This window comes from Bipolaris maydis (genome assembly GCF_028858645.1).
Source record: "Bipolaris maydis strain C4 unplaced genomic scaffold PSV08scaffold_7, whole genome shotgun sequence".
In the NCBI taxonomy this organism is placed as follows: Eukaryota; Fungi; Ascomycota; class Dothideomycetes; order Pleosporales; family Pleosporaceae; genus Bipolaris; species Bipolaris maydis.
The window spans coordinates 1,250,517-1,264,650 of NW_027093863.1; the positions used below are offsets into that span (position 1 = coordinate 1,250,517).

At 55.0% G+C, this 14,134-nt stretch overlaps 4 protein-coding genes across 4 annotated transcripts; 2 read left to right on the top strand and 2 right to left on the bottom strand.

The window, feature by feature from the left end:
• Nucleotides 1–259: 259 nt before the first annotated feature.
• On the bottom strand, nt 260–6,102 carry PSV08DRAFT_203019 (ATP-citrate synthase (ATP-citrate (pro-S-)-lyase)). The gene is made up of 9 exons (XM_014227009.2): nt 5,993–6,102; nt 5,611–5,781; nt 5,429–5,545; nt 5,181–5,370; nt 4,019–5,114; nt 3,543–3,967; nt 3,085–3,211; nt 1,680–2,310; nt 260–1,615 (listed from the first exon to the last, which is right to left on the bottom strand). The coding sequence occupies exons 2-9, from the start codon at nt 5,733–5,735 to the stop codon at nt 481–483; spliced, it is 3,846 nt and encodes a 1,281-aa protein (XP_014082484.2). The 5' UTR covers nt 5,736–5,781; nt 5,993–6,102; the 3' UTR covers nt 260–480.
• A 576-nt stretch (nt 6,103–6,678) lies between these two features.
• On the top strand, nt 6,679–9,107 carry PSV08DRAFT_299800 (uncharacterized protein). Its single transcript, XM_014227008.1, has 3 exons — nt 6,679–7,370; nt 7,840–8,054; nt 8,107–9,107. Exons 1-3 carry the CDS (start codon nt 6,930–6,932, stop codon nt 8,909–8,911), a joined length of 1,461 nt encoding a protein of 486 aa, XP_014082483.1. The 5' UTR covers nt 6,679–6,929; the 3' UTR covers nt 8,912–9,107.
• A 783-nt stretch (nt 9,108–9,890) lies between these two features.
• On the bottom strand, nt 9,891–12,081 carry PSV08DRAFT_203024 (major facilitator superfamily domain-containing protein). The gene has a single exon (XM_014227007.1). It carries the CDS (start codon nt 11,958–11,960, stop codon nt 10,128–10,130), a length of 1,833 nt encoding a protein of 610 aa, XP_014082482.1. The 5' UTR covers nt 11,961–12,081; the 3' UTR covers nt 9,891–10,127.
• A 196-nt stretch (nt 12,082–12,277) lies between these two features.
• Nucleotides 12,278–13,900, top strand: PSV08DRAFT_409914 (3' exoribonuclease family, domain 1-domain-containing protein). The gene is made up of 2 exons (XM_014227006.2): nt 12,278–12,804; nt 12,864–13,900. Exons 1-2 carry the CDS (start codon nt 12,334–12,336, stop codon nt 13,467–13,469), a joined length of 1,077 nt encoding a protein of 358 aa, XP_014082481.1. The 5' UTR covers nt 12,278–12,333; the 3' UTR covers nt 13,470–13,900.
• Nucleotides 13,901–14,134: the final 234 nt, after the last annotated feature.

The following is a 14,134-nucleotide window of genomic DNA, read 5'->3' on the forward strand; positions in this document are numbered from 1 at the left end:
AATTGACAGATACGAAGTTCACAAGTGAGAGAGAATGCAGCTTATGCCTTTGTCGCCGTATATGTATATGGACAGCATGAGTGGGTTTTGTAGATATGTGCACAATCAAAATGCTTATCCATCTACTTTTTGCCTCTAAACTTGGTGGTGATGTCATGACACAAGCAGAAATCAGTCCCCCCAATCTCCCTTCGTCATCTTTTACCCGGTTGCAGTTATAGACGAGAGGAATGGACATGTATGTTCCCAAGCAACAAGACGGGATCAAAGACAGAAAGTAGCTACTAGACTGTAGACATCCTCTTACTGTACTATTTGATGGTATCACAATACAAACGTTAAGTAACTTTTCCTTCCCTTTGCCACTATACCCACCGTACCAGTTCAAACATAACCCACATGAACCTCTTACTTTTTTTTCTCCATTTCCTATCTCCCCAACGCAATTCATATATACAAAAAAAAGTCACTCCACCCCTATTAAAACCTTTGAGCCGGCTCCACCCTCGCCCCCGCAACAACCCCATCAATCCTCTCAAAACTGCTCTTCCGACTGACATCCTCGTTGTCCTCGTTGCCAAACTCCTTATGCTTCATCTCCCAGCTCCCAATGCGTTCATGTCCCTTCTTTGGACGCGCCGCGGCTGCGGCTGCCGCACCAGCCTCACTCGTAAGTCTTAAATCGGCATCAGACGGCAGCTTGGCCACGCCCTTGAAGCCGCCGAGCCCGCTGGCATTAGCAGTGCCATCATTACGATTGGCATTGTTGGGTTGCGGACGATGCACGCGCACACCGGCAAAGAGCATGACGAGGGCGAAAAGCACGGCAGCAACGACGAGCGCAACGACGGCGCCGATAATGCCGCCGACGACGGGGGAGAGGCGGGATTTGAGCTCGCGGATGGAAGAGGGAGACGAGGAAGGCACGTCGTCGAGACTCTTCTTTGCTTCGGCGCCCCAGCAGAAGAGACTGCCGCTGTTGCAGGTGCGGCACCAGTCTGCGATGCCGGACACGGCTATGGCGCTGAGTTGGCGCGAGAAGTCGGGCCACGACATGTCTGTGTTGGAGGGCCCGTGGTTGAACAAGGGGTATGCGACGAGTGGCGAGGCGGATGTGGTTGTTGCGTTGTGGAAGGAGAAGCGGACCCAGAGGTTGTCTGGGCTGGGGTTGGGTGAGGTGGTTGTGCTGAAGAGTTCGAAGATGAGGGCTGAGGCGTAGGAAGGGATGGATTTGAAGTTTGCGGATTTGGAGTCGAGGTTGAGGAGGGAGATGAGGCCCATCATTGCGTCTTGTTCGCCAAAATAAAAGGTTAGCCGCTGGGATGGGACGCTCTCGTTACTTGGCTTGGTTTTGTTGTTGGCGATTTGGAGGTTGAATGAGTCGAGGATGGAGCTGGCCAGAGTCTTGCCTCCGATGGCTTGGTAGTTTGCATCGGTTGATACGTCTGATGCGTTTCCGTAGAGGTGCCAGGCAACTTCATCGGCAAGGTCGCCGAGCCGGTCATAGACACCGGTGTAGTCAGAGTCGTTTGCTGATAGAGCTTTGTAGACGCTAGAATTGTGCGAGTATTGGTAAGAGATGTAGTCGGATATCTCAAGAGCCGAGCGGGCATTACTATTTGACACTGTCAGCTTCTCTGTCTAGCACATACACGAACATGTGTAACAGTTGAACTCACAAATATGCTTCGGGAAGCGTGCCTTCCAGCCAGTCTATGTTCAATTTCTTGAACAGATCGGCATTGGCCGCCTCCGTTTCCTTGAACTTGTCCGTTTCGAAAAAGTTCAGTGCAGCTACTTGCGCAAGAGGACAGTTTTGCGATCCAGAAACGTATCTTGAATCTGGGTCTTCAAGACCAGCAGCTTGGATGCTAACATATTGGTATCCGTTGAGCGGGTAATCAACCTGGGTGCCATCTGCAAGACGGCTAGTGCCTTGTCCGGTTCCGTTGGAATTGCTGTTCGGAGGATATAGACCCTGCATAAATGCTTGTGCAGAAGAAACAAGATATGGCTTTTCCAGAGTTTGAACTCGTACTTGGTCATTGTCTATGACATCGACTGACATTCCTGCAACATGCTGTACACCAAGCCTGCTTGGTGAGTCGCCAGTAATGTATCTTGTTCTGAAGTTTTCTCCAAGTGTGTACATTTGTTGGGCGCCTAGCGCCGTCAGGACCTGGGTATTGTTTCGTAGAATGGGGGTCCGCTCTCCAGTTCGAATAAAGGCAAAAGAGGCAAGCGTGTTGTGAGTACTATCATCTGAAGATGCCTGGGCTATGACAAGCCCGGCCGAAGCCACAGCTGCAACTGAAATGCGCATGAGCATGGTGACAGCTTTTTTTTTTTGAATTTGTATATCTTTGCACCAGCGACAAGCTTGAGCATAGGGACTGGGAGTGCATCTTTATTTATTCTTAAAGAATGCGGCACAGCCAACTAGCTGCATATCCACCTTCAAGGCAAACCGGCAACTAATTAGGCTGCCCGCCAGAAGAAACAAGCCACAGGCTCGTAGCCCCCCCAATTACGATGCCTAAAGAGGAAATAGCGCAGAATGAAATCCCATCTATTTACGCGCTGCATGCCTGAGTGGGGCGCAATGCGGCGTATTGTCCCGCCCTGCAGTAATAGTAGTGTTTTCTGTGTCGACCAAAACCAATGCGCAGACCGATAACTTCGACCACATGTAACTCAACCTCGACAGGTGCACGAGCGAGGACAATGCACGGCATAGTGTTATGGGTTTCTAAACCAGCCATATTGCATTTTAGCATCATGAAAAAGGCTATGACTGTTTCGTCTTGAAGGACCCAACTGGGCTGTCAAACGTGGTGGGCCGGGGCCGAGTAGCAGTGCAGTGGCTAGTGTCTGCTGGTTCTAAGCTGTGATTGACTGTCCTCATATAGGGCCACGGCCGCCATACCGTATGCAGCTACTGCTCCATGTAAGTAAACGCTTCTTGACACCATCACCGACAACCGGTCAAAGGTAACACGCCATGTCTTCAAGTACAACTCGAGTCACGCCACATTGGGATTACTATTCGTCGCACACGGACGGGAAGTAACCAAAAATGTACACTGCATGCAGCCCAGCCGTCGACTATTTGACCCTGCGCAGGACGTCTTTCTATGGATCCATGTGCATGCGGTGTACTCACGACAAGCTTTTCTGATGTGGAAAGGGTGGAGTTTAAATGTAAAAGCGGCTCATCTCAGCCTAATCTTCCACACGGTCCAACCCACAATTGGCCAAGGCTGGGCCTGTCATAGAATTGAGGCCTCCCACTAAGTTGGCCACAGGCTGCCGACCCACCCGGCTTCAAAGAACTCTTCTCGCATAGCAAACTCGGTTACTTGTTTGTTTGATATTAAATAAGATATCTCCGCCAACAATTGGCAGGTATTGCTACAGCGGCCTTGCCATGCACTTCAAGACCTTTGTCCACCGCGCTCAAAACGCCTATTTCGGTCTACCATCAAGCGACTAGAACCGGACATACCCTTGGCTTTTCGTCAAGCACTACTCTACAAGCTAACCTCAACACGGCCCTCAGCACCTGGCGCACCACCAGACTGCAGCGAAGGCAGCAGGTAGGTGATGTCATCCCAAGGATGCCTGTAAAGGCCAGTGCGCAGCCTCTTCTGGTCGAGGAAGTGAGCAATCAGACCGATACTTCGGCCGAGAACGAAGAGACCGTTGAGCACACCCATCTTCAGGTAGTCCTCAGCCTCCTCGTTGGAGAAAGCACCACCGTTGCGGACAAGGTCAACAAAGCAGACAGCAATGCAACCGTCAACGTTGAGAATCAGGTTGTCCTTCTTGGACGTTGTGACTGACTCGACAGCAAGAGCATAGTCGAGCAGCTTGGTGCTGGGGAAGTTCTTCTTGACATACTCCTTGACGAGCTCGACACGAAGATCGGGGTTGTTGCGGGACTTGATCCTGTGACCAATACCGGGGACTAGGCAATGTTAGCTATTAGATTCACACATCTCTTCCCAAAGTCACTTACTCAGCTTGTTCTCTTTCCTCATGGTGTCAACAAAGTCACGAGGGCTGAGACCCTTGTCAAAAGCCTTGCTGAACTCCTCTGCAGCGCCATCGAGCGCACCACCGAAGCGCGATCCAATGGTCAAAAGACCAGAAACCAAGGCACTGATGAGATCCTTGCCGGCACGAGTGGTGATGATGGTGTTCATAGCACCAGACACGGCGGGACCGTGATCGGCAGTCAACATGAGCACCATCTCGAGGAAACGGCTGGCATAGTTGGGCAGACGGCGACGGAACCAGAGCAGCGACATGACACCACCGATACCAATCTCCTCCTTGAAGACATCGGAGATGGGCATACCAGCGTAGAGCAGCTCCTGGCCACGGTCATCAGAAATGGTGGAAATGAAAGCAGCGGGCTTTCGGATGAGACCGAGTTCCTGTGCCCACGAGTAGTCAATGGGGATCTTGGGAACAACGGGCTCGGGCTTGGGAACAATGGTTCCGTCCTTGACCAGCTTCTGGTAGACCTGGGCAAGAGTGTTGGGCATGTCCTCAAAGGTCTCTGGCACGTAGATGCCAGCTTCCCTCATGGTCTTGTTCTTGGTTGCCGCAGTCTCGAGCTGAGAGTTGGCGAAAGAACCAGCGTGACCGAATTGCACCTCGGTCTTGAGCATACCGGCAACGGTACCAATGGCCCAAGCAACAATGGGCTTGGTGACCTGGCCAGACTTGACGGCCTCAATGACGCGGTATTCCTCAACACCACCGACCTCACCGAGCAGCACAATGATCTTGCAGTCGGGGTCGGACTGGTATCGGAGAACGTGGTCAATGAAGGTGGTACCGGGGTACCTGTCACCACCAATGGCAACACCCTCGAGCACACCGTCGGTAGTGTTGGCAATGATGTTGTTCAGCTCGTTGGACATACCTCCAGACTTGGAGACGTATGAGACGGAGCCGGGGCGGTAGAGCTTCGAGGCAACAATGTTGTCCATCATACCACCAGTGTTTCCAATCTTGAACGCACCGGGCTTGATGCCACCGACGGTGGCGGGGCCAATGATGGTAATGCCCTTCTTCTGGGCAACGTGGAGGATCTCGCGAGCACGCTAGCCAATGTCAGTTTTTTTTTTCTTGTCATTTTCCAAGATGCAATAATTGTCCCGGGTACTTACTCGCTCGGGCACACCCTCGGCGATGATGGCAATGCACTTGATCTGGGGGAATTCCATCAACTCCATGGTGGATTGGTAGACGGAACGCGACGAGGCGAAGTTGACGACGGTGTCAACATCGCTGTGCTTGCCAACGGCCTTTTCGACGGTCTGGTATACGGGCAGCAGCGTCTCGCTGGTTCCCCAGTACCTGGTTATTGTCAGACGAGCAGTCACATAGCAAAGTGGGACGATTGCTTGGCACGCACATTTTGCTGACGAACTGGCCGCCGAATGTGTAAATGATACCGGCGACCGAGGGCTGCTTGCGCTTGCAGATGAAGTCGAAGTCGAGCATGCCCTGGACGGCACGGGGCTGCAGTCCGCTGGCGAGGGCATGTTAGCGGCGTGCTCTGCTGCACTGAGGGCAGGGCGGGGTGTGTTTTCTTACTAGACGAAGCATCGTGTCCTCGGGTGGAAGAGGGTGTGGGCGGCCGGAGGGCTCAAGGGCCTCGAGGGGGCGGCAAAGCGGCGGATGTTGTCGTTGGCCGCCTGGGCGGGCGCTGAGGAGGACATGGTGGCCGTGTGTGTGTGGGAGTCGAAGGGAAGCTTCGGGGGATTTCTGGGGAGGGCAGAGGGTCAGTCGGGCCCAGGCTCTTGTATGTTATCGAGTGGCAGCCGTGAGCAGGCAGGCGCGGCAATGGCTGGCGGAAGGGGGTGGCAGGAGAGAGGGCGGTCGCTCAGCGGGAAAAAATGCAGCGGGCTTGGTGTAGGGGCCAGACAGGCACGAGGGGAATGGAAGCGGAGCGGAGGGCATCGAGAGGGGAACTGACCTTATGGGTGCAATGCCGGGCGAGGGGCAGTGCGGCAGATGCTTGGACAATTCGGGAGAAGGTTGCGAGGAGAGAACAGCGGTTGTGGCCGAAAGGGTGGGCGCCTGTTCTGTTGGTCTGCGGGCGGTGTTGAGCTGGAGACTGAGCTGCACAAACTAAATCGCCGCGGCGCTAGGCCCAAGACCCGGGCGGTGAACGGGGACCCGAATGTCCTGCGTGCTGCCAACGCCGCCCCTCGGAGTCGGGACAACCCATTCAATGCGCGCGCAACGGCGCCCATCAGCCTTTGTCTCCGGCGCCCGCTGCCATAGTCCGCCTCCAAGGGGAAAAGTCCGCTCCATGGGCAGAGTCCGCCCCAAGGCCGTCGGGATTGCGCTGCTTTCGGGTCGTTGCCATGTTGGCGAGGGGCACAGACGGCCGCCCTGGTGCCTGTGGCCGTGGTGGGGGGGTCGGCGGTGATAGGCCAGCGTCCCGCCGAATAGCCTAGCCCTGCATTTGCCTGCACCCTCCCAAGCTCAACACGCAAGGAAAAAACACCAGACCGCCTCGCACGCTTCGTCTGCCCGCCGTCTGACCATTGCCCGTTTTGCCAGCAATTCTTTCCGGTTTTTTCTGCTCCTGCTGCCCCCTGTGTCCAACCACGCCCAACAAATATAGGTTCGTGCCGCCAGCCCCGCCCTGCCAGTTTGCATCTTGTCGTCCCGGCCCCCTCACCATCGTTGTCCGAAGTCGTCGCTGTCGCCGGACATTGCCCAACGCCCCATCTCTCTCTGCCCGACATTGCTGCCGGCAGTGGCTCTGCTCTTCTCTTGCTCCTCCTTCCCGGCCATATCTCCCTGCAGTCCCTTGCCTCGCCCGCAACCTGCTCCTTCTCTTGCTCCTCTGTTCTGTCCTACCCATACTCACCACCTCCAGTCCAGTCTGACCCAGCTTCACCATGTCAGCCAAGTCCATCCTCGAGGCCGACGGCAAGGCCATCCTCAACTACCACCTCACCCGCGCCCCAGTCATCAAGCCCACCCCTCTGCCTGCCCAGGCCACACACAACCCTCCCCCCAAGCTTGCGTCGCTGTACTTCGCCGCCGACGAGGATGTCAAGGGCGTCCTCGACCAGGCAGAGGCCACATACCCATGGCTGCTGACTCCCGGCTCCAAGTTCGTTGCAAAGCCAGACCAGCTCATCAAGAGGCGAGGCAAGAGCGGTCTGCTGGCCTTGAACAAGACCTGGCCCGAGGCGCGTGAGTGGATCGAGGCGAGGGCAGGAAAGACACAGCGTGTCGAGACTGTCGACGGTGTCCTGAGACAGTTCTTGGTCGAGCCCTTTGTCCCCCATCCCCAGGACACCGAGTACTACATCAACATCAACTCTGTGCGAGAGGTACGTTCACCGTGTGATTTTTTTTTTCATCTTCGTCTTTTTTTCTTCATTTCTTTGCTTCGTGTCGTTTCAAGTCGGTTTTGTGCGAGAACGCCGCCTGGCACAGTCGCAGGTGTGGAAAAGACATGTTTGGGTGTGCTGGGCGTAAGCTGCGCGAGAGCGTGCGGAGCGGAAGGGCTGGCTCAAGCACACGGGCGTACCGCCTGGTTTTGTTTGAAGGCGGGCCGGACGAAGGGAACACTCACCGACCCACTTCTGCAAAGCACCTACTCCTTTGCGATGCGCACGTCCACTTTCACATGTCAATTCTCCAGGCGCTTCCAGCGTATTACGTCCCTGTACCGGGTTTTGTCATTCCAGGCCCTTGGTGTTGCGGCTCTTGCCAGCTGCGTTTGTGTGGGCCACTGCACGATCTTGCCAATCCTGTCACTCTTAGCCCGATCTAGCCGCTAACATCTGCACTTAACAGGGCGACTGGATCCTCTTCACCCACGAAGGTGGTGTCGACGTTGGTGATGTTGACGAGAAGGCAGAGAAGCTTCTCATCCCCGTCGACCTCAAGGAGTACCCTTCAAATGAGGAGATTGCTGCCACTCTCCTGAAGAAGGTTCCCCAGGGTGTACACAACGTCCTCGTTGACTTCATCTCAAGATTATACGCCGTCTACGTCGACTGCCAGTTCACGTAAGCCATCCGTCTGCAGCGCCTCCTACTTGACACTAATGCGCTGCTGCAGCTACCTCGAGATCAACCCTCTCGTCGTCATCCCTAACGAGGAAAAGACATCAGCTGAGGTTCACTTCCTTGATCTTGCTGCCAAGCTCGACCAAACTGCTGAGTTCGAGTGCGGTGCCAAGTGGGCTATTGCCCGTAGCGCAAATGCGCTCGGAATAGCTGCTGCTCCTGCAAAGGATGGTAAGACTACCATCGACGTCGGCCCCCCAATGGAGTTTCCTGCTCCTTTCGGTCGTGAGATGAGCAAGGAGGAGGCATATATTGCCGAGATGGACGCAAAGACTGGTGCTTCTCTCAAGCTGACCATTCTCAACGCCACTGGCCGTGTCTGGACTCTAGTTGCTGGTGGTGGTGCCTCCGTCGTCTACGCCGACGCTATCGCCTCCGCTGGCTTTGCTAGTGAGCTTGCCAACTACGGTGAATACTCTGGTGCCCCAACTGAGACCCAGACCTTCCACTACGCCCGCACTGTCCTTGACCTCATGCTGAGGGCGCCTCAACACGAGGAGGGCAAGGTTCTCTTCATTGGTGGTGGTATTGCCAACTTCACCAACGTTGCCTCGACCTTCAAGGGTGTCATTCGCGCTCTGAGGGAAGTCGCCCCTCTCCTCATTGAGCACAATGTCCAGATCTGGATCCGTCGTGCTGGTCCCAACTACCAGGAGGGTCTCAAGAACATCAAGAGCGTCGGCCAAGAGCTCGGCCTCAACATGCACGTCTACGGCCCTGAGATGCACGTGTCGGGTATTGTACCCTTGGCTCTGATTCCCGGCAAGACGACGGACATTAAGGAGTTCTCTGGTTAAGCGCGTGCTTTGTATATTAGGGTCGCGGGTGTAAATTGGGAACTGCTAAAGGCTCATGATGATGGCTAGACAAAGAGTTGATGTTTGACAACTGTGCATGGCATGAAGAGTGCTGTGGCGAAGCCAGTGTTGCTTTGCCTGGCGTATGCTGATGCATGTGGTTGTTCAACCAAAGGAATATAACATTTAATAACTTCAATCGCGTGTATGTGTGTTCTTGCCTTCTCTACATATGCTCTATGTGTGATTAGTCATGATGCAAAAATGTAGTCATGATGAATGAGGTTAATAGAGTAACAATGTTGCGTAGTCAGTTAAGACATCAGCTAGTAGACAAGGCGATTAGCTAGTTTTGTTTGTTAAATTCGTGCCATATGTTAGTTACTAAGGTAGAGAGGGAAGGAGCCGAATAGACGGTAAAAAAATTAAGACAAAAACAAAAATATCAGTCGATACACCAGCCCGCCATGCCACATTCCAACCCCAATAAGAGTAATCCAGCGCCGCCGTCCCATGGTGAATACCAGACTGCAGAATTTCTTCCCTCGTCAAGTTGCATTCATTGCTTAGGTCCCTCCAGCATCACTGGTTACCCGAGTGAGTGGATTTGAAAAAGGACACCACGAGACTCGAACTGGGCTCCTGCTGAGGTGGAGACAGGAAGGTAGATGGGGATGACGGTGTACCTTCTGATGAAGACCCGTTACAGGTGGCGAGTTGCAAAATTAATGGTTCTATCAAAATATGATAATTTGAAAACACGGGTACACGTGCATAGGTGTAACAGAAAGATGGTGCGCTTGATAAGCTGATAATGGAAGCGGGGGAAACACAGAAATGCGGGGTGGCGCTTTGCTTGGGACGGATTTGAGTTCTTATCTCCCCCCCTCTCACCTCCCGACCGTCTTACCCACTTTATCTGGCGAGGTTGCCAACATCACATACACTCACTCAGATCGCCATGCATATCATGTGTCATGATTCTTCAACATGCTGAGCATTTCAATGTAAACTATCAAACGAGAGGGTTTAACCAAAAGACGAGATCAGACCAGATGGATACAATATGCATATGACCAGATAAAAAACCACGCGGAGCAAATGACGAGAGAAAACCAATGAAGCAAAAATGACAGAGTAGAAAAACTCCCTTCGCCATGCATGAAGCAACAAACAAACAGGCAATGGATGAGCAAAATGAGATGTGTCTAGGGTGTTATACAGCAATGCCCTTTCGCTTCCAACCACCAGGGCCTCTCCATGCCCACAGGAAAAGGCCCATAGCGAACCAGACGCTAATAGTCATGGCCCAGAAGGTGGGCGCATAGCATGCCTTGCCATGGCAAAGGACGTCTTCTGGGTCTTTTTCAACACCAGCCTCGGCACTGTTCGCAGCTTTCTGGTACACGGTAGCATATACGGCGCCCCAGAGGGTCGCGCCTGCAGCAGGCGTCATGGCCAGAATGCCCCAATTCGTTCCAAAGTTCTCGACGCCCCAGACGACAGAGACAACAATGGGAGTGAGGGAAAACACGGCACCATAGCCCGCGCCAATGAGAGCGGAAACCACTGCGAAGCGAGAGGCGTGGTTCTGGACCCAGCCCGTTGCGAGCAGGAGCTGTCCGAGGGAGAGGAAGAAAGCGAATGCTACAAGGAAAATTATGCGAGACACGGTGAACTTGCGGGGCTGCTCAGGAGGTGGGAGGGATGACACAGAGTTTGCGACCGACTCTGGGTTGCGGCGATGCTGATGCGACTGTGCAACAGGAGCAAGGATGTCAGAGAGTGTGCCGGTAGCCAAGCGAGCGAGGGTCGAAGTGATGGCGACAATAGACACGTGGGTGGCTGGTGAGGTATTGGTCGCGACGTTGGCAGGTGTGAGTGTCTCGATAATGGTGCCTAGGTTGTTGATGAAGGCCTCACCGGGTCCAGTCACGAGGAAGAAGCCGGCTGCCAGCCACCACATGGTCGGATCCATGATGAAAAGACGCGTCTCTTCGTTTAGAAGCCACGTCTTCTTGCGGGCCTCCTCTTCTGCCTTTGCTTTCAGGCGCTCGGCTTCAGACTGTAGGAAGTCAAAGGTCGAGTCAGAGAGGTCCTGCGTTTCCATGGTGCCGTAGCCATGGTGCTGTGCAGCTTGGTGGAAGAAGCCGTCACGCTGTAGAAGACCAGATCTTTCGAGCTCGTCAACAGCCTCGTCAATCATCTCTTCCTCGTCGACGATGCGTAGAGCGAAGAAGCCGACAGTGCCAACGCAAAAGAGCAGGGTGCCCAGGAAAAGGAAGAAGCGGAAGACATCGACATCTCCCCTGGTTCCATCGGCGTTCCTCTCGTACAACAAGCGGCTTCCAACCTGGCTTTGCCACATGCCGCTCAGTCCAAATGAAGCAATAGGTACCGCCAGGGCCACGCCCTTGCTGTTACCGCGGCCAAAGTTCTTTGCGCATGTCGTGACGGCAGATAAATACATGCAACTCGTACCCATGCCGACAAAGGCAAAGGCCAGGATCATGATGCCAAAGGGCCATCCATGGCCGCCAGCTGCAGGTGGCGGGCCGCTCCGGTATGCAAATGCAGCCAGGAAGTAGCCAGCGCCAAAGAGGATACCCGCGAGACCGGCGGGGACGCCAGGACCCAGACGATCGCAGAGGTATCCAAAGATGGGGACGAGGAGGTACAGGCCGAGCTCGGCCCCAATAGAGACGGCGTTGACCTGGACCTGGGTGTAATGCAACTTGGACTGGAACAAATGTCCATAGAGGGAGAAGGCGGTGATGCTTCCGGCGCAGAGGCAGATGACGATGGCCCAGACAAAGCTGAGCCAGCGGAGGACGGCGCGCTGCATCTTGACGCGGTCCTGTTCGTAGATGCCCTCGGCAACCTGCTCAAAGAAACTGCCGGCGTAGCTGGTGCCCTGGCTGCGTCGTTGCGACTCGGTGTCGCTGTCGGGGTTTAGGAGAGGGCGACGCGCGGGGTTTGAAGGATAGTCGAGCTTGTCGATGGTGGTGATGCCATTACCGCTATGCCGCTTGGAGGCCGGGGGTGACATGGGGGACGCGCGGTACGTGTGACGGGGTAGCGTACGGCGTGGATCGCAGTGGCATGGCCTCGCCCCGGCTGGAATATATGGCGAGCGCCCTTTGTTGGGGGCCTCTGGCAAAGGTATAGATAATGCACAAAGGGCAGCCGGCCGTGTTCCGCGAGACCAGCGGTCAGTCGGCGGCACTTGGACTGCACGTTGGTGTTGTCGCGCGAGGTAGCTTGCACGCCATACCGCCCAGGGAGTGACGCTGCAGCCAAACGACCGGGGCCGCTAGCCGTGGGACCGGGGGGTGGCAGCAATTCGCAATTCCAGTGCAAAGAAATACGCACCCAGCAGAGCAACCAGCAAACTCCACGTCGCCCTCCACCACCCGCCCCCCATGGCGCCCCAGCACGCCCTCGTCAGCTTCTCCCCCGTAGAGCTGTTCTTTTTGCGCAGGGCCCTGACACAGACACCCCCCATCCGCCGCGATGTCACCAAAGGGCCCCGCGACTTTCGCTCCATGCGCGCAGAGTATGACGTCTTGCCCACTGCAAACGGCAGTGCGCGCATTGCCCTCGAGGATGGCACAGAGGCCCTGGTCGGCGTCAAGGCCGAGGTGGAAAAGACAAGCCAGCTGCCGACCCTGGGCGAGCCAGAAGATGTAGACATGGGCGACGGCGCCGACGAGAACAAGGCCAAGGGCCAGAATGCGTGGGTCGACATGACCGTCGAGATACCAGGCTTCCGAGAGGACGACGCCCTGCCCGTCTTCCTCGCCTCGATGCTCTCCGAGAGCCTGCTTGCGAGTGGGGAGCTCAAGGACCGGCTCTACATCAATAGGCGCTTTCACTGGAAGCTATACATCGACGTAAGGAGCCATACACACCCCATGACCCCGCCACCAGCTTTCCCTCTGACACATGCCAGATCCTCATGCTCTCGCCGCCCCTCTCCTACCCGCTTGCCATGCTTTCCATGACCTCCCACCTTGCCCTTCTCACCACACGCCTCCCCGCGCTCAAGTCGGAAAAAGACGAAGACCCGCTCTTCGACGACGACTGGGACGCAGCCGTGCCCCTGTACCCCAAGCAGGCAGGAACAAACAAGACTGCGCCTCAACTAGGGAAGCCACCCGTCATCATACTAGCCATGGCCGTTGGCGCAAACATCATCTTCGACCCGGCCCCGGAGGAGCTAGCAGTTGCAGACGCTGTCCTTGCCGTCGCATGCACAAATTCGACAAACTCCGCTACGGGTGCGCGCATCGTCTCGATACGAACTATTGATCCTCCGTCCCATCTCACACCACCAGGTGTGCCCAACTCGATGAATACTGCCACTGGCGGTACTGCTCCCACGTCGACTGCCGATGCCCTTACGCAGCGCGAGCTGCTGGCGACATCAGGCGTATGGACACCACCTCGGGGCGGCATGAAGAGGAGTTTGATTGCGCAGGTGACCAAGATGGTAGTAGAGAATGGCGGGGTTGCTGAAGAGGTCATTGGCGCATTGGCAGCCATTGAAGTTGGCTGAAGAGAGCTGAGTGAACGCTGCGCACAACAACGCCCCACCAATACCCTGGGTGGGGATGATCTCTCAACGACTTCATACCAGCAACAAGACCATGCGTCTGGAAACCAGACTAGGCATGAACATAACACGACGTTCCAAAGGTCCGACATCAAGTTAGTTTCAAGCTGGGCGGGCTTTTTACGCTGCTTGGCAATTGCTCGACCAAGCCGAGCCATCCTTGTTGCAAGCAAAAGGCATTCACTATGGCCTTAGTCTCGAGCTGCTATAGTCAGAAACGTGTAAATCAGTAGAACAATAGCATATCACCCCGACGGAATTAATCTTGTAACATACGCAAAGACGGAACATTGGTGTGTTTTCAATGGACAACATCGGCAAAATAAGTGGCACGTTACCCTAGTAGCGTAGCAGAAGAACAAAGCGTCAACCTCACTTTGTGTCATGCACCACAGAAAACCAAGCAAACATGCTGGTCTCCAAAGTGACCCGACTTTGCTTTTCCGGCATCCCCATGCAGTCCGCCGCGCATCGGCCCCTTTGGGCTAGTGTAAATGCCATGTCAGCTGCATCCACGTCAATGATTGTTTTCTGAAAGCTTCCATATACACCGACTTCGATACAATAAACACCCTCTTTTTGGTACGCGCCGACTACCCGTAGACGCA